This window comes from Salvelinus sp. IW2-2015, unplaced genomic scaffold, assembly GCF_002910315.2.
Source record: "Salvelinus sp. IW2-2015 unplaced genomic scaffold, ASM291031v2 Un_scaffold611, whole genome shotgun sequence".
Classification (NCBI taxonomy): domain Eukaryota; kingdom Metazoa; phylum Chordata; class Actinopteri; order Salmoniformes; family Salmonidae; genus Salvelinus; species Salvelinus sp. IW2-2015.
This window is the reverse complement of record NW_019942584.1, coordinates 553,427-578,333: the sequence shown is the minus strand read 5'-3', so window position 1 is coordinate 578,333 and position 24,907 is coordinate 553,427. Positions and strand designations below refer to the sequence as shown.

General features: G+C 43.8%; 1 protein-coding gene across 1 annotated transcript in view; it reads left to right on the top strand.

Annotated features, from left to right (window-relative positions):
- Positions 1-24,907, top strand: part of LOC112068629 (rho guanine nucleotide exchange factor 12) — a 72,898-nt gene that overhangs the window by 39,299 nt on the left and 8,692 nt on the right. The window contains 25 exon segments of the mRNA XM_070438231.1: positions 4,516-4,572; positions 5,614-5,712; positions 6,834-6,883; positions 8,023-8,080; positions 8,336-8,538; positions 8,778-8,855; positions 9,626-9,745; positions 11,456-11,560; positions 11,889-12,026; positions 14,159-14,254; positions 14,515-14,625; positions 14,818-14,916; positions 16,121-16,163; positions 16,518-16,623; positions 16,902-17,039; positions 17,215-17,247; positions 18,200-18,314; positions 18,427-18,535; positions 18,859-19,077; positions 20,408-20,552; positions 20,858-20,890; positions 21,168-21,322; positions 23,639-23,785; positions 23,925-24,010; positions 24,727-24,852. Coding sequence (XP_070294332.1) covers positions 4,516-4,572; positions 5,614-5,712; positions 6,834-6,883; positions 8,023-8,080; positions 8,336-8,538; positions 8,778-8,855; positions 9,626-9,745; positions 11,456-11,560; positions 11,889-12,026; positions 14,159-14,254; positions 14,515-14,625; positions 14,818-14,916; positions 16,121-16,163; positions 16,518-16,623; positions 16,902-17,039; positions 17,215-17,247; positions 18,200-18,314; positions 18,427-18,535; positions 18,859-19,077; positions 20,408-20,552; positions 20,858-20,890; positions 21,168-21,322; positions 23,639-23,785; positions 23,925-24,010; positions 24,727-24,852 — 2,669 coding nt within the window.

Genomic DNA, 24,907 nt, shown 5'->3' with positions numbered 1-24,907 from the left:
GTTAAATAGTTTTTTCCCCTCATCAATCTACAAACAATACCCCATAATGACAAAGCAAAACCAGGATTTTAGAAATAAAAAAAACTGATATACATTTATATAAGTATTCAGACCCTTTACTCACTACTTTGTTGAAGCAGCAATTACAGCCTTGAGTCTTGGGTATGATGCTACAAGCTTGGCACATCTGTATTTGGGGAGTTTCTCCCATTTATTCTCTGCAGATCCTCTCAAAGCTCTGTCAGGTTGGATGGGGAGCGCCGCTGCACAGCTATTTGCAGGTCTCTCCAGAGATGTTAGATCGGGTTCAAGTCCGGGCTCTGGCTGGGCCACTCAAGRACATTCAAAGACTTGAAGCCATTCCCGTGTTGTCTTGGCTGTGTGCTTAGGGTTGTTGTCCTGTTGGAAGGTGAACCTTTGCAACAGTCTGAGGTCCTGAGCGCTCTGGAGCAGGTTTCATCAAGGATCTCTCTCTACTTTGCTTCGTTCATCTTTCCCTCGATCCTGACTASWCYCCCAGTCCCTGCCGTTGTAAAACATCCCCACAGCAGGATGCTGCCACCACTATGCTTTACCGTAGGGATGATGCCAGGTTTGATGATGCCTTATGGCAATTTCCAAGCGGGCTGTCATGTTCCTTTTACTGAGGAGTGGCTTCCGCCTGGTCACTCTACCATAAAGGCATGATTGGTGGAGTGCTGCACAGATGGTTGTCCTTTTGGAAGGTTCTCCCATCTCCATAGAGGAACTCTGAAGCTCTGTCACAATGACCATCGGGTTCTTGGTCATCTCCCTGACCAAGGCCCGTCTCCTTCGATTGCTCAGTTTTGCCGGGCGGCCAGCTCTAGGAAGAGTCTTGGTGGTTCCTAACTTCTATTTTAAGAATGAAGGAGGCCACTGTGTTCTTGGGGACCTTCAATGCAGCAGAGATCTTTTGTTACCCTTCCCAAGATCGGTGACTCGACACTATCCTGTCTCAGAGCTCTACGGACAATTCCTTCGACCCCATGGCTTGGTTTTTGCTCTGTCATACACTGTGAGACTTTATATAGACAGGTGTGTTTCTTTCCAAATCATGTCCAATCATTTGAATTTACCACAGGTGGCCTCCAATCAAGTTGTAGAAACATCTCAAGGATGATCAGTGGAAACAGTATGAACCTGAGCTTAATTTTGAGTCTCATAGCAAAGGGTCTGAATACTTATGTAAATATGATATTTCTGTTTAAATACATTTGCAAAAATGTCTAAACCTGTTTTTGCTTTGTCATTATGGGGTATTGTGTATAGATCGATGAGGACTTTTTATTTAATTTAATCCATTTTAGAATAAGGATGTAACAATGTGGAAAGTCAAGGGGTCTAAATATTTTCCCGAAATCACTGTATATTATATCCCTGTAATCTAAAACAGACATAAACGTGGCCTGGACAACTTAATTTCTATTATTTACTGATGGTACAGAGTACAATACTGTATCAGCATAAAAATGTATATATCTTTCACAGTTTTTCCAAAGTTATTCATATACAGTGTAAACAATGGTGGCCCCAGAATCGAACCCTTGGGTACCMCTTTTTATTCACTTCAAGGAGTTTAGATTTGACCCCTTCTCTCACAATAGGTTTTATTACTGAGATTTTTCTGAAACCACATAGTGCCCAGGCCTATTGAGGACAACTTACTCAATAATATAGAATGATCAACTGTGTCAAAAGCCTTTGACAAGTCCACAAACAAGGCAACACAATTGATTTTGGCATCTAAAACATTGACCATTTTATTTACAACTGTGGTTGCGGTAATAGTACTGGTCTAAACCTTGATTTGTATATTCAGAATACAGTTCTCAGATAAAATGGAACAAAGTTGTACATTTACCAAAGATTCAAKWATCTTAGCTTGGCAAGAGAACCTAGAAATRGTATGAATGTTATCAAGAACACTAGTGTCCCCAACTTTTAAGGACCGGCAGCACATAAGCAGCCTTTCATACTTTTGGAATATTTCCCGATTTTTATCAAAGTTACATTTTAAAATGTGGGTTATTGCGCAAGTGCTGAGGGGCGCTGCGCACTTAAGCAATGGAAAGAGGCTAAGTGGTAGGTGTCAGTAAAAGCCGGAAGATGTGACKTTAACTGGAGAGAGGGCGGCAGAGAGGGGGAGGGGTTGTTCAAACTGTTTTCACAGTCTTGCTTTCACCACCAGATGACCGAAAGAGAAATATAGCAGTTATGAGCTGAACATAGCAGTATGTCAGTGGAAGGGAGGACAGTAGCAGTTGACCCAACTGTGGTTTGTGACTACTACGATTTCCTATTGTATCCAATTCATTTGCAGTAATTCCGTTACAGATTTTTTCTTTATTTCCGTAACCGATTCGGTAACAAAATTCAGAGTTTTAATTACTTCATAAACTTGATATTAGTWAAAACACTAACTAATTTGTAGGTCTACCTTGTTACTTCTGTGCACTTTCATTATCCTCCCCCCATGAGGGAAAGAAATGAGAAATATCTTAAAGATATGTGTTTTTTTGGTAATGGAATTCTAAGGCACAAGGCAATGTATCTTAAACTTATAGARGGCAAATAATTTCTCAAACTAAACCTAAGTGTTGCTGTTATTTGGAAGGAGTCTTTATTTCAAAATTATGTTTTGGTGTATTTCTAATAGCTTTTAAGACTTTCTGTTAGACGTTGTCTTAGATCCTTTTTCCAATAAGCCTTTGCTTATTCCTTGTTTTTAGGTTGGGGAAATGGTTGAACAATTTCTACATGCCTAAATTTCACAAAAATGTTTAATCTTAGCTTTCATTTGACACCTGATTTTGACATGCTATTATGAAGACATGTTTGTGCTCATGGGTCCTTTTGCATGGAAATTCCCCGATACTAGCTACATTTGATGTGAAGCATCCTTGAAATATCATGAAAGAAATTACGTATAGGTCGTCATCAATAAAACGTCATAATAAGGTGCAGAGCATTCGATTTGCCTGCTGGGGGGCAAGGGGGCTCCCAGCTCTGCTAAAACCATCGATAACTGCGTGCTGTTCAAGGGATTGTTAAATAAATGTCAACTATTTGGTTGTAGTATTATCACCTCCTGAAGAGCGTAGTCGGAACGACAAATTTCTGATTATCCATGCAAAACAATTGCGCACATTTAGCTCTCAGAGTTATACAGCAAGCAACTGCATGCTTTTCATGATCAGTAAACATCAATTGATCGTATTATTTTTAGATAAGTGAAGGCTCTGACGAAGACCTCGAGGCCGATTCCTTAAGCTTATTAAAGAGCAGTGATGCTGTCGAGCAGTGTGCAGGATTCTTATTTTTTCTCTCATCTTATTCAACTGTTACCATGCACCTGCAACAAAGATAGCTCAGATGTGCGAGTGCCTTTTTGAATTTTGAGATACGTAAAGGATACGATATCTCTCAATATTGTCCGTTTAATTGGATATTTCAGTGAAATAAAATAACTATACCTKACAAGTGTGAGTGGTTTAGGTTAATTTCCCATCCTTTGTCAAGCAGCAGAAGAGCGCATTTCCCGTTGTACTGTTAGCTGATAATGTTGTCTAAGTAGACCTAATTTCCTTTTTTCCCCCCAACCAATGTAGGCCTACCTAGCGATGTTACCTAACATCCCCTTTTCAACATTGTTTATAAGTGTTTAATCACGATTGCTGCAGACAGACATAGTAGGCTACATTGATTGATTGGACCATGTCAAATTGGCTAGCTAGCTAATAAAATATCATGTCAAAATGGCAAATTAACAAGCTAACTTTCAAGGGATAAACTATATCCAAAAATCGTTTGATTTGCTTGCCATCTGTAGTGGTGATGACAGTAGTCCAACTGACAACTTGACAAGGACTTGCGAGCTCTTTCCAAAAGCCTAACCTCTGAAGCAAGCTAAATTGCACGCTTAGCTAGCTAACTAGCTACATGCCAAATGGATAGGCTACCCTCACATATCTGAAATTGCTTGATCAATTGATGTTTACTGATCATGAACAGCAGGCAGTTACTTACTGTATAACTCTGAAAGAGCTAATAAGGAATAATGGGCAATGTGTAGTTCTGACTATGCCCTTGAAGAGGTCATGGTATTAAAACCAACTAGTTAACATGTATTAGACGATCCCATCAGAAAGGCATGTTGTCTATGGTTTAGTGGAACGCTCTGCGCTGTATTGTGACGTTTTATTTGGTTTAAAATTTAACCAAATTTAAAATTTGGTTCTAATCCTAACCACTGTGATAGGCCTACATTTCAACTGGTGTCATTAGAACATATAGGCTTAGTCAAACATTATGCCTTTTAGATAGCTACTTCATTCATACGCAGACAGCTAGACAGCTACACTCCTGTCATTCCATCCCATTCATTGTTTATTTGCTTTCTTTTTGATTTGTCTCTTTTTTTCTTTTTTGCACTGGTTGTTGTTCTGGTGGGTGTTGTGTTGCTCTGCCTCCCCCGCCTGCGTTCTGGTGGGCCAGACGTTCTGGTGCAGAAGAGTGACTGTGTTCTAGCGGAGGGAAAGCCCGAGTCCTGTGGTAAGCTGCTCCTGGTTGGTGTTGCTAGGCTAGCTAGCTGCCTGCCTGTAGGCTGGCTGAAACTGCTAGTGCTGTTTCTCTCACGCTCTCTCCCTCTTTCTCCCTCTGACCCCCCCCCCCYCTSYWCCWSCCRMCCCCCAACCCTTCCCCCAGCCCAGGGCTTGGATCTCACCTCTCTCGCCTGGCCTAGCCTCTGTCTTTCGTTTTGCTCCCACCCTCCCATCCGTGTCAGCTATACCCCTGATCAAATGTCCCACCCACACGACTCACTGCACTGCCCCACCTGCTTGGGTGTACACACACTGCATTGGCGGCAATGCCTTTGTCACAACAATAATAAAGGAAGGTTTAAGGGCCAGCTAGTAGTGTTTTTGTTTTAGAGGACTGAGCAGGTGGCAAAAGTGGGAAGTTGTAGGCCTAACTTAGACTTAAGTCACTCATGAAATCATGTCATGACAGTGAATCAGCAGTTTGTGTGTGAATGTCGTGGACATTGCTCTCCCCTACAAGACCCAGCCAGTACTCAACAGTTCCACAGCCTGCCTTTTGGAAAACCTCAAGGTGTACACAGTACCAGTTTCCCACACACTGACCCTGTCCATCACAGTCAATTACTAACGTATTGCTCTCCGAACACCTGTCTGCTCTTATCTCCCAGTACAAGCGGGGTTGGGGGGGGTCGAGTGTGCGTGCCCTTTTGTTTCAATGATTTTGTGTGGTTTTGATTGCAGTGCCTTGACATCACAACACTCTACATGCACTCTTCCTCTAACTCTCCACTTGCTAACAGATGTGTGTAGATTAGCCTACAGATTTCAATAACTTGCACTTATTTGACCATAACCATTAGTGACCTATGAGTGTAGTAGTCGCCTTCGTTTGAATCCTTCACCCTCGGTTCACAGTGTTGTTCTTTAGGCCTGCTACCTCTCCTTCAGGGGACACTACTGTGTGTCTGAGTTCGCCTACCAAACTGGCCTGCGTCGAACTGAATCTGAGGCCCTGTATGTGACATCATTGTTCTCTCTCTGTCCTGCGAAGGGCTTGTCCAGCGATGTGTGATCATTCAGAAAGATGAGAATGGCTTTGGGCTGACGGTGAGCGGAGACAACCCTGTGTTTGTGCAGCTCGTCAAGGAGGGTAAGGTCGACTCACCTCCACAATGGAAATAGCCGTGGTCTTTGCCTTCGCTACTTTTCATCCTCAATAGTTATTTTTATGTATGTACCCGGTCTCAGGGCCAAACTTTAGCACCAGACCATCAGCCAAATATTGGTATAAAAAAAGTCAAACTATCCAGGATGTTAGTTTGAGGCTCTGATGTACTTCCATATAATCTGTGTGAGCGATGGGAATTCCCTATTAGAGGCTGATTTCTGTTGTCACTGGGCCAGCAGTTAGAGCTGATGCATAGTGAGCTGCACACATTGGGGACAGGTCTCAATGTACAGCAGTGTCGAGAGAGAGAGAAAAGGGAAGAGCTCGGGTTCTCAATGTGTGTGTGCCTCTTATGGATGTGCATGTTTCTCCCATTTTTGAAGTTGTGAATGCTATTGTCTTTGCCGTGGACACAAGCGGTGTAGGCTGCTTCTCAGTATCCCATAAACTGCCCAAAGGTGCAATCACGCAGTAATGCATTTATATACTTTATTGATACAAGCTTACGCTATATCACTCCTTTCAGTCAAATTTCTTGTCAATTGTTATGACTTGTTTCCCACACTTTCAACGTTAGATGGATATAAAATACCTGTATACTCTTTGCAACAGGGCGATATTACAGTACACATATAAAGCAGTACCCTGACATGGTAGGAATTTCTGCCTGGTTGCCTAAGCTCCAGACTGCTGTGTATAAAGCCACACTGGTGTTTATGTTGTGACGGCACGGGCACTCATTTCTGGTGCCACATATGTCTCGGTTATCTCCTGACCCTATAATATTCCTCTAAATGCTATCCCATAATGAACACTCTCTCTGGGCTCCTAAAGCTCTGTCTGGGGAGGAGTAGCCTAATGGGCCCCTTCAGCAGCACAACCACTGTCATGGTTAGGKGCCCGGAGTTTCTCCTGGACAGGTCTGGGAAAAMMTCAGGGCTCTAGTTATGGTGTAAGATATGTTATGATATAGGATGTACATCAACATTACTTTTGTAGTGCAAGCAGTGGTATTGTAATGGGTATATCGGATATTGTTCATCTTATACACTGTTCTTTTTTTGTTCTGTGTTTTCCTGACTCTCGTCCCCTCTGATTCCTAGATGGCGCTGCGGAGCGTGCGGGTGTACAGACAGGTGACAGGATCATCAAGGTACACTAATCTATACAGTTGCGGCCAAGTATAAAGGCAACCCTTGCACTTTGCTTAAATCACTTTTATTTATTTAAAAATAAGTTCAAATTGAAAGAAATAGTTTTGGTCCCCACCAATGTTCCCTCTGACCTGCGTGCTTGTGCGCAGTAGCCCGAGACCATGTGCAACTCTCTGGGACTGCAGCGCAGAAGCACGAGATTGAACATCATTCTATATTAGCCACTTTGAATGTAACACACCGAAACAAAACCAACTATGCAAGAGATTTTGTTGTAGGCAGAATGCATTGGTGTATTGCGCATGACTCAGCCCATACTCCACATGGACCTCTACGCTGACCATTGCGGCATAGCCAATCAGTGCTGCAGTAGGCCTATATGCAAATAGGCCATTGCCATATATGGATCTGTGCCATTTACTTTGAACTGGACTGTGTTTACAGCTGTGGTCATGAGTAGATGTGCTTGTTTTGAGATCAAAGGAAGGGCTGCATGTAGCAATATGTGCACATTCTGTTCATATCCTTTGCTAGTTAGTGGGTTATTAGCCCAGTTGTAGATCATTTGTAGTCAGCAGTAGGGGAGTGATTACTTCCTACAAGAGCACCAAACTTATACAATTCTAGACATCTTTGAAAAGCGAGTCAGGTAAATAGCTTTTTTTTTTTTTGTCTTAAGTGGTTAGTGTTGTATTTTGAGACGGCCTTGAATAAGCTAGGTAGCCAATTTCAACTTATTTAAGAAGAAATAGGGAATTATTTAAGAAAAGTGTGCCAATAGTTTTGGCCGCAACTGTGTATATATACCACTTTCATAGTAGTTGCAGGGTCCTGTTCATTTGGCACGAAACTCTTTTTGGGTAAGTTTCTTGCCTGCTGATCACGACTCAGGTGCCTTGTTGCCTTCTCCTTATATGCTCCAGTCAACTTTGTTTTGTGATCTGAGGCTTCAAACCAAAACACCAGCTCCACAATGCCACCTGCTGGTTGGATTAGAAAAAACACAAAAACTTAAACATTGCGTCAGTCGTGTGTGTGTGTGAAGTGGGCTGGATGGATGAACTCAATAACTGATTTGATTTCCAGGCAGCATTGAATGAATTCTCACATTACGACTGTTTTTTTCCCTTTCTTCCAGGTGAACGGGACCCTAGTAACACATTCGAACCACGTGGAAGTAGTAAAGCTCATAAAATGTATGCATTGTAGAGTGATTTTAGTTTTATTGCTCGTTATTGATATCGGAAAGTCATAGCCTGGTTCCTATTTGTGCTGTATTTCCAACTCATATGGCYGTTGTTGTGCCAAATACCATACAAGTTAGCAATACAGCACAAACATCTGTGGCCAGGCTAGGAAAGTCATGCAATGATAGTGAGAATTAGGCCTATTATTACATACTTTTATTGATTTTTTTTGACCATACCTCCGTATCTATCTTATTTCTTCAGCGGGCTCCTATGTGGCCCTCACAGTGTTGGGGCGACCCCCTGGGTTGCCCCAGATCCCCCTGTTGGAGGGCGAGGCTAAGGTGGTGTTCCTGGGGGCCCAGACAGGGTCGTCCTCTGTCACCTCTCCAAATTCCCCTGGACAACCAATGGGGGAGCGACCATACAGCCCCCATGACCGCATCACCTCTCCTCTACCGATATGGGTAAGACCGCCTCTTAACATCTTCTGAGCTGCATTCCTCCTTTTTGAGCTCCATCTTCTTTCTCCRTGTCATCCCTCTTTGCCTGTCTGCTTTTCAGGGTTTGTTTACATTGTTTACATTTGTTTGTTCCTTTAAAACTCTGTCTTCCCCTGCTTCGTTACTCAATGTTTCATTTCTTCCACTGTGTGTTTGGTTCCATGTCCCGATCAAGCCCTGTGTGTGTCATTCCCATTGTACAGGAAGAGAACAACAGCGTACACAACCAAAAGGTGCACATTCTGCAGAAGATGTTGGCCAAAGAGCAAGAAGATTTGCAGGTGAACATTTTATCTGGTGCAGGAGAAACCATCTCTGTTAGTATTTGGGGCATATGCAAAATTTGGGGCCCGTATTCATGAAGCGTCTCCGAGTAGGAGTGCTGATCTAGTCTAAAGTAGGAGTGCTGATTTTTAGTTTAGCCTTTTAGATCATTATAAGTAAGAATTCATGGAGACCTGATCCTAGATCAGCACTCCTACTCGAGACAGTTTATAAATACAGGTCCTGGTCTATGAAGTGTTTTTCAGAGACCGCTCACTCTGGACATATGAGGTCAAGTACTGACCGTCTGTCAAGACAAGCAATGTTTTGTAGTTCGATGAGATCAAATTTTGAAGCATGCGAAGTCATGGTCTTTGTCCTAGAATTGTGTTCTAATAGGTTTTGAGATGTTCAGAACAACACTGGAGTGTGTGTGGCTTGTGTTGATAAGAGCAAGACTTTTCCTGTGGTTTTGGACTAGAACAGTCACTCTATAGCAGGCAGCCACTCAGAGAGAACCAGTCAACCCCACCACCTCCCCTCCAATAATTTTCCCTAGTGCTTCACAAAGCCACATTTCCCACTCCACTACGCACACAAAGCACACTCTGCTGCTACGTGTGTCAACACGACATTGCCAGCACAATATAGCCGCYGCAGCAAGTGTGTTGAAAAAAAACACTTTTGTAAATGAGTGCAAGTCTATACTGTTCAAAGTCAAAAATTATTTTATGGACTTGGATACTTTGGATTCCAATAATGTCTGCTGCCCTCTCCCTCCCTACAGGCAATGAAGGAGGAGTACAGCAGGAATCCGACGCCCAAACTACTGAAGGACATCCAGGAAGCCAAGAAGCACATTCCACAGCTGCAGGGGCAGCTTAGTAAGGCCACTGGGGGAGCACAGGTAACTCGCATCACCCCCCCCCTCCCTGAATAAAAATAAACATACTGTATCTGACATTTTAAGTTTTAATATTGGAATATGTATTGTTAATAACTAAGAGTTAGTGTGAGAATATGTGGTTTTCTGCGAGTGCCATGATCAGGCCGATGAGTTTTCCCTGACTATGTAACCTTACCAGGAAAAACTCTGGGCCTGAGTTTTAATCTGAGCCTAACCATGATATTTCTTTCACCAAGGTAGCGGATCTGCATGTTCTGCTCAATTTCTGTAGACTGTGTGTGCTGAAAACATGACAATATACACTACATGACCAAACGTATGTGGACACCTGCTCGTCGAACATCTCATTCCAAAATCATGGGCATTAATATGGAGTTGGCTTCCCCTTTGCTGCTATAACAGCCTCCACTCTTCTGGGAAGGCTTTCCACTAGATGTCGTAACAGTGCTGCGGGGACTTGCTTCCATTCAGCCACGAGCATTAGTGAGGTCGGGCCCTGATATTGGGTAATTAGGCCTGGCTCATCCCAAAGGTTTTCGATGGGGTTGAGGTCAGGGCTCTGTGCAGGCCAGTCAAGTTCTTTCACATCGATCTCGACAAACCATTTCTGTATGGACTTCACTTTTGTGCAGAGTAGCATTGTCATGCTGAAACAAGAAAGCGCCTTCCCCAAACTGTTGCCACAAAATTGTAAGCAAAGAATCGTCTAGAATGTCATTGTATGCTGTAACGTTAAGATTTCCCTTCACTGGAACTAAGGGGCCTAGCCCAAACCATGAAAACAGCCCCAGACCATTAGTCCTCCTCCACCAAACTTTACAGTTGGCGTTACGCATTTGGGCAGGTAGCTGGCATCTGCCAAACCCAGATTCGTCCTTTAGACTGCCAGATGGTGAAGCGTGATTCATCGCTCCAGAGAATGCGTTTCCACTGCTCCAGAGTCCAATGGCAGCGAGCTTTACACCACTCCAGCCAACACTTGGCATTGCGCTTGGTAATCTTAGGCTTGTGTGCGGCTCCTCGGCCATGGAAACCTATTTCATGAAGCTCCCKACGAACGGTTCTTGTGCTGATGTTGCTTCGAGAGGCATTTTGGAACTCGGTATTGGGTGTTGMAACTGAGGACAGGCGTTTCAGCACTCTGTGGTTCTGTGAGCTTGTGTAGCCTACCACTTCGCAGCTGAGCCGTTGTTGCTTTTWGATGTTTCCAATTCACAATAACAGCACTTACAGTTGTCCGGGGCAGCTCTAGCAGGGCAGAAATTTGACAAACTGACTTGTTGGAAATGTAGCATCCTATGACASTGCCATGTTGAAAGTCACTGAGCTCTTAAGGCCATTCTACTGCCAGTGTTTGTCTATGGAGATTGCATGGCTGTATGCACCTGTCAGCAAGGGGTCTGGCTGAAATAGCCTAATCCACTAATTTGAAGGGTTGTCCACATACTTTTGTATATATAGTGTAGATGTATGCTCCGAATGGTGCAGCAGTCTAAGACACTGCATCTCAGTGCTAGAAGCGTCACTACAGACCCTGGTTCAATTCCAGGCTGTATCACAACCGGCCGGGATTGGGAGTCCCATAGGGCGGCGCACAATTGGCCCAGCGTCGTTAGGGTTTGGCCGTCATTGTAAATAAATAAAAATGCTTATTTTTGGGGAATATTTATATTTACTGCACGTGACTGACTTTGTGATTTTAATTCTAAGGATGCCCTGCGATTGGGTGATGGAGATGATGGAAGCATTTTGGACATAGACCACACACCTTCCTCCAGTAGTGACCTCTCATGGAGCAGCAGTATGATGTCCCCTGTAAGTGTCACTTTCAACTTCTGCTGGTGTGTGTGGGCATAGCTGTGAAGTAAATACATTAGTAGGGACAATTAATTAGTCAACTGTGATCTTAATTTCACGGAGGAGTACGCCACAACCCAAACCCACAACCCACTTCTCTGTCCCAAACCTGGGTTTTGTTCATCAGGGCATGCAACGGTAAATTAAAATTAGTGTTTGTTATTGGACAGGTCCAGGTAATCCCTCTCTGTTTCAGTCCAGTTTCTTCCATTTGGTGCCGATTGAACAACACCCAGGTTTAGCCAGATGAGTTTTTGATAGCTTACCCAATGTTATCCATTTGCAGGTTCTCCGCGGTTTTGCATCTGCCTCCCCGGAGAGCCTGTGCCAAAGAGACTTGTTGTCCTACCACAGCCCAAAGAGCACGCCCCGAGACAGCTTCAACTCCTGCCACTCCCCCGACCCAGAAGACACTCCAGACCTGGTAAGACTCAGACCTGGCTCATGTTCATTAGGGCATGCAACTGAAAAAAATTCAAATCAAAGTTTATTTGTCACGTGCGCTGAATACAACAGGTGCGCTGAATACTTACAGTGAAATGCTTACATACAGGCTCTAACAAATAGTGCAAAAAAGGTATTAGGTGAACAATAGGTAGGTAAAGAAATAAAACAACAGTAAAAAGACAGGCTATATACAGTAGCGAGGCTATAAAAGTAGTGAGGCTACAAACAGGCACCGGTTAGTCAGGCTGATTGAGGTAGTATGTACATGTAGATATGGTTAAAGTGACTATGCATATATGATGAACAGAGAGTAGCAATAGCTTAAAAGAGGGGTTGGCGGGTGGTGGGTGGGACACAATGCCGATAGCCCGTTAGCCAATGTGCGCTAGCACTGGTTGGTTGGCCAGGAATCTTATGGCTTGGGGGTAAAAACTGTTGAGAAGCCTTTTTGTCCTAGACTTGGCACTCTGGTACCGCTTGCCATGCGGTAGTAGAGAGAACAGTCTATGACTGGGGTGGCTGGGGTCTTTGACCATTTTTAGGGCCTTCCTCTGACACCGCCTGGTGTAGAGGTCCTGGATGGCAGGCAGCTTAGCACCAGTGATGTACTGGGCCGTACGCACTTCCCTCTGTAGTGCCTTGCGGTCAGAGGCCGAGCAATTKCCGTACCAGGCAGTGATGCAACCAGTCAGGATGCTCTCGATGTTGCAGCTGTAGAACCTTTTGAGGATCTCAGGACCCATGCCAAGTTCCCTGAGGGGGAATAGGCTTTGTCGTGTTCTCTTCACGACTGTCTTGGTGTGTTTGGACCATTCTAGTTTGTTGTTGATGTGGACACCAAAGAACTTGACGCTCTCAACCTGCTCCACCTCAGTCCCGTACATGAGAATGGGGGCGTGCTCGGTCCTCCTTTTCCTGTAGTCCACAATAATCTTCTTGGTTACGTTGAGGGATAGGTTGTTATTCTGGCACTACCCGGACAGATTTCTGACTTCCTGCCTATAGGCTATCTTGTCGTTGTCGGTGTTGTGTCGTCTGCAAACTTAAGGATGGTGTTGGAGTCGTGCCTGGCCATGCAGTCGTGTGTGAACAGGGAGTACAGGAGGGGACTGGGCACACAACCCTGGGGAGCTCCAGTGTTGAGGATCAGCGTGGCAGATGTGTTGCTACCTACCCTCACCACCTGGGGGCAGCCTGTCAGGAAGTCCAGGATCCAGTTGCAGAGGGCGGTGTTTAATCCCAGGATCCTTAGCTTAGTGATGAGCTTTGAGGGTACTATGGTGTTGAGCGCTGAGCTGTAGTCAATGAATAGCATTCTCACGTAAGTGTTCCTTTTGTCCAGGTGGGAAAGGGCACTGTGGAGTGCAATAGAGATTGCATCATCTGTGGATCTGTTTGGGTGGTATGCAAATTGTAGTTGGTCTAGGGTTTCTGGGATAATGGTGTTGTGAGCCATTACCAACCTTTCAAAGCACTTCATGGCTACGGACGTGAGTGCTACGGGTCTGTAGTCATTTAGGCAGGTTGCCTTTGTGTTCTTGGGCACAGGGACAATGGTGGTCTTCTTGAAACATGTTGGTATTACAGACTTAATCAGGGACATGTTGAAAATGTCAGTGAAGACACCTGCCAGTTGGTCAGCACATGCCCAGAGCACACGTCCTGGTAATCCGTCTGTCCACGCAGCCTTGTGTATGTTGACCTGTTTAAAGGTCTTACTCACGTCGGCTACGGAGAGCGTGATCACACAGTTGCCTGGAACAGCTGATGCTCTCATGTATGCCTCAGTGTTGCTTGCCTYGAAGCGAGCATAGGAGTGATTTAGCTCATCTGATTAGGCTCGTGTCAAAACGTTCAAAATGTTTTGTAACGTAAAACAAAAATGACATTTCTTATTGGACAAGTCCAGGTAGTCCTTCTGTTTCAGTCAAATTTTTTCCATTTAGTGTCTTATGAACATGACCCATGCCCTGCAGATGTGGAGCCACCTTCATTAAACACCCTTTGATGGTAGATGTTGTTGGCCACTTCAGTGAAAGGAGCAGTCAACGCTCAATGAGTGAGAGATCTAAGTGTTGTGTGTTCCTCCTCTCCTCCCCCCTCCTCCAGGACTCCCTGTCCCCCTCCAATGTTAGCAGCCCCTCACGCTTCGTCTCCCAGATCATCGGAGCTGAGGACGACTACTTTGACTCTGATCAGGAACAGGTAGGCCCTAAATACATCCAAAATAAGGTAGAACATTTAACTACTTTGGTTTTGAAAATTAAAATCGAAGGCCTATTGATTTACTTGCTATTGATCGAAAACGTTTGCTTTTTAACATTCTTTACAAACACAGCGGAGCATGCAAGGGCATGTCCCAAAAAAATCTGTCCGTAAAAGGGTGACAGTCTGACAAGCCTCACAGAGGATTTTCTAACAAGGTCAAGCTAGCTCGTAACATAAACACACAGTGCGTTTTTCAGGTCAATGGCCAGTGCAGCTGTTTCCAGAGCATGGAGCTGCTCAAGTCCAGACCTGCCCACCTGGCAGCGTTCCTGCATCACGTCGTCTCCCAGTTTGACCCTGCACCGCTGGTAAGTCCCCACACACCACACACACACACACTCACTCACTCACCTGACCATGTTTGTGTTGTGACCAGTTACAGACAACAATAGAAGTTTATTTWAAAAATATGGGATATCAGTGCAGTGCTGACACAAAGACATAATGGTGTACAACGTGTTTGTCATCTCTCATTGATCATGAGAAACGTTTCTCTTTAGCTCTGCTACCTCTACGCTGACCTGTGCAAGCAAACCAACTCCAAAGAAACCAGACGGGTGTTCATGGACTTCCACAACTTCTTCATCGACCGGGGAGCTGTGAGTAGAGTAGAACTAGCCTACATCTGGGCCGATATTTACCAAGAGTCTGAGTTGGTGTGCTTGTCTAAGATCAGGTACCCCCTATCCATATAATCATATAAGCATTCCTACTCTGAGACTATTTGTGAATACGGGCCTTGTAGTCTCAAGCGGCTTTCATCCACAGTCAGTACAGGATCACAGCTAGCTTTTACCCAAACTGCAGGCCCAAGCCAGCACAGACTTGCACGTGTGAAGTACTTAAGTAAAAATACTTTAAAGTACTACTTAAGTAGTTTTTGGGGGTATCTGTACTTTTCTTTACTTTTTATATTTTTGACAACTTTTACTTCACTACATTCCTAAAGAAAATGATGTACTTTTTACTCCATACATTTTCCCTGACACCCAAAAGTATTTGTTACATTTTGAATGCTTAGCAGGACAGGAAAATGGTCCAATTCACGCACTTATCAAGAGGTCATACCTACTGCCACTGATCTGACGGACTCACTAAACACATACTTTATTTGTAAATTATAAATTATGTCTGACTGTTGGAGTGTGCCATCTGGCTTGCTTAATATAAGCAATCTTTTATTATTTGTACATTTACTTTTAATACTTAAATATATTTAAAACCAAATACTTGTAGACTTAGTAGTAGTTTAATGGGTGACTTCCACTTTTAATTKAGTCATTTTCTATTAAGGTATCTTTACTTAAGTGTGATAATTGGGTACTTTTTCCACCACTGGGCAGAAGTCATGGTCTCCCCCACAATAGTTGTGAAAGAACACCTACATCCCCTGACAGTGTTGATATGATATGCAACACTAATGTTATTTTACTGCAGTGTGTTTTGTGTGATAAGATTATTGGTTATTCTGTCAGGAGTCCCCTCTCCCTGCAGTAAAACATTTATCCTCAGCTGGAACCGTAATTTCTCTGATCCACTCTTCTGTTGATTCCCAAAACAATATATTATGATGCCTAAAACCAATAAGACTACTTGAAGGACCCAGAAATGTTCTCGTCTAGTTTGATTTCTTATACACTACTAACACACACAGGGCATACATTTAGGAATTGTTCAGCACGTATCAGGTGTTTTAACTCTTTTTGTTAAATGTCAAGTATTTTTACTCTGGTGTTTTGGTAAGCCACATGTAAACAAGTCTGGCTTTGTTAATTCCCGTCTGAAATGTGTCTTTTCATACAGAATTTAAAAGTAGCTGTTCCCGAGTCCCTATCCTCTGACCTTGGTGAGTATTTGTTTGCTTTCCTTTCATTTCTATTAGTTTCCCTGGCTGACAAATCCATGCCAAGTTATTTCTGCGTATATTGAGGAATGCCTATTGTTATCTAATGCAATTCCAAATATAGCCGACTCAAGTTTCCTTACTTCAACCCTGTAATAGCAGCATTACCACAAAGTGCCTCTAAGTAGTGTGTGGTAGTTTGTTTAACCTATCGACCTAATACTACTATCCCACATCAGGTGTTAAGACATTGAACAAAGTGATTTATATGAGAATTGCACGTTTGAATTCTCACCTTGATAAGCTGTATTTGGTGCCTCCTAACTGTGTTACTGTGTCGTGTGGTGGCTGTTGAAGACCGGAGGAGGACGGAGCTGATCCCCGAGGAGCTGAACAGACAGTACGTCCAGATGGTGCAGGACACCCAGCTCCCTGACATCCAGAGGAACCTGGAGGACTTTAGGTCAGTCGCCTTGCGCACGCTCTTCCAAGATGGCCGCCTTTCCCATTGGTGCCTATGTGCTAGTCATATGTAAAGATAGATGCAATTGTGTCTTACTTGTGGATAGTATAGCCGTTTGTCTTTATAAACACGCGATGCTGGGTTTATAAATGTACACTATAAGTTGGCATAAGCCAAGATATAATCATGTTATAAGTATGGTATAAGTTGACGTAAGCATGATATTAGTTATAAGCATGCTGTAAGTGGGATCTGACACTGGTTTGTGGGGTGTGCAGGCAGAAGCGCAGTATGGGCCTAACCCTGGCGGAGGGGGAACTGGCCAGGCTGGACACGGAGCGCGTCAGAGACCGGGTAGCACTGGAGAGAGAACGTGCTTGTGCTGAAAACATCATCACCAAGATAGAGGATGTTCTGTTAGTAGTCACACTCCGTTTCACTTGCTGTTATGTTTTAATTGAGGCTGAAAATGTATTGATTGGAAATTTACTACTTTTGTCTAATTGTTTTACGATTTTCTTTTTGTACTCTGTTTAAATAGTTTTCTGTGTAATAGAATTTGTTCTAATGGAATGTCTTGCCATGTTTTAGGTTGACAACTCAATCCACAGAGGAGGAGAAATGGTGAGAGGATTCTCTTTTGTTTATCCATAGGAAAGAACTGATATGGGCCGTACACATTTAACACCTGTCTCTTATACACATCTAGATGTGTATAAGAGACAGGATGGTGAGAGGATTCTCTTTTGTTTATCCATAGGAAAGAACTGATATGGGCCGTACACATTTAACACTATCCATTGATTTTAGTGAGTGATGTTTTGGGGATTGTCAATAAAATATGTTATGGTCACAGTCTCAGACTGGAGACCATGATCGTGTTCAGTAAGGCACAATGTAGCAAAACGTTTTCTAGCCAAAAAAAAAAAAATGCATTGTTATTGTACAAATTCATGTAGAACCTACCTGTCCCACTAAACACAATATATGGTGAAGTGCACTCACTCCTTGAGCGGTTTGAGACACTTAGGGGCGTTACAGACTCTTGGTCTTTCTAACCACTATCTGTGTCATTTCCACTCTGTCAGACTGGGGACCAATGATCTAGTTTCAGTTCACTACCATGAAAGAGGACATGAACATCATATTACATGATTTCGAGGTTGAGCAGTTAACATTACAACAGACGTCGCGTTGCATGTGTAGAGTATCTCTTTGCCAGGGGGGCAATGTCTCTACATGAGTTCTTGGCCAACCTCTTAAATAAAAAATGACATTTCTCTAGTTCGTCTAGATTCATGAGGGACTATTTCCGACATTGTGTAACAACCTTATTTCAAATGCCATATGGTCCCGGCATATCCCAGATGATTAATGAATGGACACGACATCTTTCTGCCGTCGTCACTTGTTTTCGTGGCATATGGTCGAAGCCACACTAAAGACACGTCAACATGTAGTTCACTTCAAATGAATCCCAATCTGTTCACTTATATATATATATATATATAACAGAGAATATGGCAATTTAATTTTGGTCTCTAAATCCTGAATTTGCATTGGTCTGTTGTTGCAGCACTACTATGCAGTATGTCATCCTCACGTACATGAAGCACCTTGGCGTGAAAGTCAAAGAGCCACGCGGCCTAGAGTCCAAATGGGTCCGCATCAACTTCCTACCCAAGATCAAGGTATGGGCTTACACTTACACTGAACCCTCCGCTAACCTAGCTCCGTTTTATTAACTGTCACTCCTACTATATCTCTCTTACTGACTGATCATGTTATGTCTGTGATGAACAGAAGAGCATCAAGCCCGAGAAGGAGGGAGGGGAGGAGAAGGTGAAACGAACCAGGTTTCCCAGCATCCTCGGGCCTCCTCGCCGGCCGAGCCGCGTCGACCCCACGTCCGGTGAGTCTGTCTGCGTTATAAAGCACACTGGCCTTCATTTTGTCATTTAAGATGACAACAGTGACCAACACTACTATAGGTCTCCCAATTTACTGAACCCCTGGAGAGTCACTTTGTATTGGTAGATGGTCATCATTACCCACATTTCACCCACAGTCGAAACAAGTCATCTTGTTACTATGGAAAAAGGGAGGACTGGCAGCAAAGTAAACAGATCCTATAGTATTGACTCCTGCTACCTCTCTTTGTGTCTGTCTTGACTGTATGTGGGATTCCTGCCTGTCTCTCTGACTGATTGCCTGCCTGTCCGTCTGTGTGAGCAGTTGGCAAGGCCATGGACCTCAACAAGCCACGACCCCAGAAGCAGCTGTCCCAGCCCAGCCTGGGGGCCCTGGAGCACCTGGAGGCGGGTCGCTTGAGGGCCAGTCAGTCCAGCGAGGGCTCAGAGCTCATACATTCCATCTCGACCAACGCCACCTCGCCAACCAACAGCACCACCAACAACAACGCCTCTGACGGAGGCAGCAGAGACTCTGAGTTTGGTGCGACCCTGAACTACCACATACTGTACTAGATTCTAGCTAGTACATACCTACTAAACTCCCTAGCTAGCACACTTCCCACATACTCAATTCTAAACCAAGTACACTAGTCTGTAGACTACATACTGAATCAAGCGCAAGCAACGCAAGACCAATTACTCTCCACATAGTGTTTGAGGAGCACGGTTTGTCTGCGGTGCTCTCCTCTTTAACTAAATTCCTGAATCCCGACATCATCTCTGACACTTTGTATTTTGTTTAATGTCMTAATTGTTAGCTGTCAATGTTGCCTATTAATTTTGGGTCATTGTAGCTGTAGTAGAGCTGGGCGACATGTACCAAAATCGCGATTAATTTACCCATTTTTTGTGATTAGCGAAAAACAGATTTAAAAAAAAATGTTTCGGGGGTATGAACAAAAAGTAATATCACAATAAATGTAACTATTTTGTGTAATAATGGACAGGTACTTTGTATTAGTGGAAGTTTTTTTCCAGTGCCAAATAAGACAACTGAGATGGTATCATATGATTTTAAAAAAGTTAGCTATTTCATCGATCATATCCAGGAAATTCATGATTTTATATTTCGCAACCTGTCAAAATACGATCCAGAATTATCAGGTTTCGTTTTGGCTCTTCAGAGATTTTGCTGGCATCTTTGTGCATATTGGCCTATAAGCTATAGTATATTATTCGCCACTTGTGGAAGTTGGAATCAGTAATTGTAGGCTAATGTCCGACAAACACTTTCCAGTGCTAGGCCTAGGCTACTTGATGTAGGCCTATTCATTGCAAATGGTGCGCTTGGCTCCGCGGCACATCAAAACCATACTACACTACAGCCTACTCCGGTTGTGAAGTGGTGCCGTGAACTCAATATTAAGAGGTGAGAAATACATCATCTATTCACGGAAAGTTATGATTCTCCTCTCTAACTAATAACAACAGTAGTTGCTTTGGAAACGGTATTTTCCCTGCAATAGCGTTTTGAGCAACGGTCATATGCTTGTGTTTCTCAGAATGCATCTCTTCCTCCTCCTCCATGTCACAGTGGGGAGAAGGAGTGAGAGTCAGCAGCCGACAGCGAAATACTTTCATATCAGGAATCAACAGTGCATAGGCTATTACTGTCGACCAAATAATGGTTTTAGAACAATCTACAGAAACGTTGTGTAGCTAAATCAATGAAAATTGCAGACGGAAGCAAAATGCTTGGGTAAAAAGGAAGGCAATTTTTTTCGGTTTATCGTGGAGTAATGGTCTTCCCACCTGGCCTGATACTTGTACAGTGTAACTGATCTCTCTCTCTGTCTCTCCTCTCCTCTCAGTTGGGACCCCTAACTCTGCCTTCCCCAAACTGAGCGAGGGTCTTGGAGACCTGGACAGTCTAGAGTACACTCCAAACACACACTTTGACTACAGCCTGAGCCCCTATAGCCTGGACCAGCTACAGGAGGAGGACAGGGAGAGTGGGTAAGATGGACCCCAAGCAGGGGAAAACATAGGGCCTAGGATCCAGTCAAAAGTAGTGCACTAAATAGGGAATAGGGTACCATTTCAGACTTTTTTTATTTTTTTTATCTACCCTCTGTATATAACATGCAATTCCATTCCATTTGATTGAAAAGTTTTTTCCCCAGTCAGCCCTTGAAAAAAAAGTCTTCTTTTTTTTTTTTCATATTGTGTAGGTTTGACATTGTAGTTTCATGCAGGCAGAGTATGAGTATGTGGAGCTTTGTCATGCAGGCCACGTAGTTAATAGTTTCCTCTTGTTTCAGAGTTCTTGAAGGAACACCCAAGGCTATCAGAAGGTGAGTATTTTCTGTTCTGTGTTTTGACCTACTGGGCCTCCCACTACTTCTGATAAAGGCAATAGTCAGATAGTTTATTAGAGTTTTTAGTCAGTGTCCTAAACCTCTTTGGACAAAATGTGGATTACTTTCATCAGAAGTGCTGTGGTTGGAAACTGTATGAGTTTTTTGATATTTCCTAACATCTTCTGTTATATTTCGTGACTCAATTTATCTTAATCAGATGGTGTATTTAAGGTTGTAACCMGTCTCGTAACTGCTGCTGCCTGTCTCCCAGGTTGGATGGCCTTGGTTCTACAGAGGTGCAGAGTGAAGACGACCAAGGAGGCACTGACTCTGAGCACGACCCCCTCAACTGGCAGCAGCTGGTGGGACGAGAGGTCCTGGCCGGACTCCAGCCCCATGAGATCAAGAGACAGGAAGTCATTAACGGTAACTTCCTGTTCGAACTGTAACCCAGTCACCGTAATAGAAATAACTAGGACCCATGTAACCTGACCAGGAAAAACTCTGGGCCCGAGTGATTGGCTTTGCATGATTAGGAAAAACCCAGGGCACTGTACATACTGTATGTCTGTGTTAACCGCTTACACTCCTGGGAATTGGCCTATATGGATAAGTCTAAATTGAAATGTTTCTTACAGAAGAAATATGGAAAGCATATGCATAAACATGGAAGCAAACAAAAGTGAACAGTTTGGAGATTATTGGAAAATTATTAGACTAAAGGTGAGGACAAAACAGATAATCTGACACCAGACTGAATCCAAACATTACACTGTTGATTTTATGTGTATTTTACATTTACTGTACTTTGAGGCATTTGTTGATAACGAAATCTTAAAATAATCTGGATGCATTCAGTAACAAGAATATTCATGGGAAATTTGGGGTAGGTTCAACATAAGACCAAAAAAAATGAGAAGAGTTTGTGTGAGCGGTCTAACTGGTGTCTCTCAGTGGCCACACACCTCCAAAGTGTGAACCGGTCCTATGTAATTTCAACTCAATGAATAGTCTTCAACTATAAGGTGCTTTTTTGAGCTCTCCTAGCTGTGCCGTTGAGGTACGAGACCAAGCAGATTTGTAGTTGTTTTCTTTGGATCACAGCCCTGCATCCCCGCCTTTACACAATTACTATTGTTGTTTAACGCGTTCAGAAAACAAATCAAATTTTATTTGCAAATAGTCTGGGTAGCCATTTGATTAGATGTTCAGGAGTCTTATGGCTTGGGGGTAGAAGATGTTTAGAAGCCTCTTGGACCTCGATTTGTTGCTCCGGTACCGCTTGCTGTGCGGTAGCAGAGAGAACAGTCTATGACTAGGGTGTATGGAGTTTTTGACGATTTTTAGGGCCTTCCTCTGACACTGCCTCGTATAGAGGTCCTGGATGGCAGGAAGCTTGGCCCCGGTGATGTACTGGGCCGTACGCACTACCCTCTGTAGTGCCTCGCGGTCGGAGGCCGATCAGTTGCCATACCAAGCAGTAATGCAACCCGTCAGGATGCTTTCGATGGTGCAGCTGTAAAATATTTTGAGGATCTGAAGACCCATGACAAATCTTTTCATTCTCCTGAGGGGGAATAGGCTTTGTCGTTCCCTCTTCACGACTGTCTTGGTGTGTTTGAACCATGTTAGTTTGTTGTTGTTGTGGACGCCAAGGAATTTGAATCTCTCAACCTGCTCCACTACAGCCCCGTCGATGAGAATGGGGGCGTGCTCGGTCCTCCTTTTCCTGTAGTCCACAATCATCATCTCATTTGTCTTGATCACGTTGAGGGAGAGGTTGTTGTCCTTGCACCACATGGTCAGGTCTCTGACCTCCTCCCTATAGGCTGTCTCATCGTTGTCAGTGATCAGGCCTAAAACGGTTCCATTATACATCGCAATCTGGTCAGGTGGGCATCGTTTGAAGGCGTGTTCTATTGCCAACATGGCTAGCTAAGTTACAAAATTAAATCTCAGTGTTGGGCTTTCTCAAGGCAATTCAGAGAAGCAGATCGTCATTTTGGTGCGCGTAGAGTCAAATTTCTTCACAATACGACGTAGACTYATTCTGTTCAGAACAACCCAGGGTATGACGCCATGTCATCTTGTAACTACATCAAGCATTGTGATCATAAATGTTGGCACTGTATATTAAATGAGTTTGGAAATATGAAGTGCACATTTGGGCTAAAATGGGTTTGGCTTGCTTGTATGACATCAGTGGTGTATATATTATAATCCTCAACGTCTCATCTTTCAAACTACATTAAGTSTTCTTTATGTAATCATTTATATACAGCATTTCTTTCACTCAAGACAACAACAAAAAATTGCGAAAGTTGACCAGTTAGCGAGAGGGATGGGGTCAACTTCTTAGAATCGCTGTCAATAAAAACCAGTACTGTGCTGTGAAGCGGAGACCTTGAGCTCTGACGTCATGTATAACATGTTACTGTACAGCCACTGCGTCCCAATTTAGGCACTTATCGGTGTCCAAATCTGCTATTTGAACCCGTCTACGGTTACGAGTGTAACGAGTTAAGAGTGCAATGAACAAACAACTCAATCAAGCAAACTTTATTCGTATATCACTTTTACAAATGCATCTTTCCTTAGTAGGAACCTTGGCCAAAACCCCCAAGGAACAAGCTGAAACAACCGTTCTCATTATCACTCTTTATCGGCCTTTTGTGGTTGTCTAATGTAGTCGTTTATCAGTATGTGTCTGCAATAGTGATTTAGAGCTGTCTGTGTCTACAGAGCTGTTCTACACTGAGAGGGCCCACCTGCGGATGCTCAAAGTGCTGGACAACATCTTCTACCAGAAGCTCACCAGAGAGGSCATACTGCCTCCTGCCGACATCAAGAACATCTTCACCAACCTGGGGGACATTGTTCAACTGCATGGTACTTGCACGCATGGACATAAGCGAGCACACACACACACACACACACACACACACAGGCATGTACATGCACAACCACAAGCATGTACGCACACATACACACACAGAATGACCCTCTTACATTCCCTTTCATTTTTCAGTTTTGATATCTGAGCAAATGGCAGCAATCCGGAAAAGGAGTGAGACGTCCGTAATCGACCAAATAGGAGACGACTTGCTGTCCTGGGTGAGTACAGCTCGTTTAATTTTTTTTATTTTGAAGCCTTTTCCCCCAACGGAATATGATTTATGTAATAATTGTGTTGTTGGAGAGAAGTGTCTCTCTCTCTCTCTCTCTCTCACAATCACAAAAGCGGTGCCATTGCCTGAAATTGCTTTTCACTGCAGAATAAACTTCCACTTTTTTGTATGCGATTGCCTATCTTTTTAATTGGCTTGGAACTGGAGGGTAAAGATGGTTGCTGTGTTTTTGCGGAATGGAAGTCAAATTGTGAAATGATAGTGTGGCAYAGATSGACTGGCGGAACCCATCCACTAACCTGGTCCCAGATATATATGTGCCTTAGCAAACCCCTCTGTCTATATATAATAATAATTGATTGGATTTATAAAGCGCTTTTCCAGGTGCTCAAACTGCTTTCATAGAAAGGGGAAAGCTTGCCTTATCCACCGGGAATGTGAAGCACCCTCTCGGGTGGTGCACGGCAGCCATTCGTGCCTGAACGCGGAGACAACCGTGATAACCAAAATATAGCTGTGACAGAATCATGACAACAATGATAGTCAGAGGGAATTGGCTAAACGCATGTACGTGGGAGATTTTAGACCCCTCGATCTGGCACACTGCCACCACACACACGCAACAACCAGGGGGTTGGCTTGGCGACAGGCAGTTGCCATGGCGACTGACCCTGATTCGCCTGGCTCGTCTGTGTTTTCCAGTTCAGCAGGGGCGAGGAGGAGAAGATCAAGCAGGCGGTGGGCACGTTCTGCAGCAACCAGCCCTTCGCTCTGGAGCTCATCAAGAGCAGGCAGAAGAAGGACTCGCGCTTCACCTCCTTCATGCAGGTAAGTGGAGGAATGGAGGAGAGAAGAGGAGGACAGGGGGCAGCGCTGGAACTGG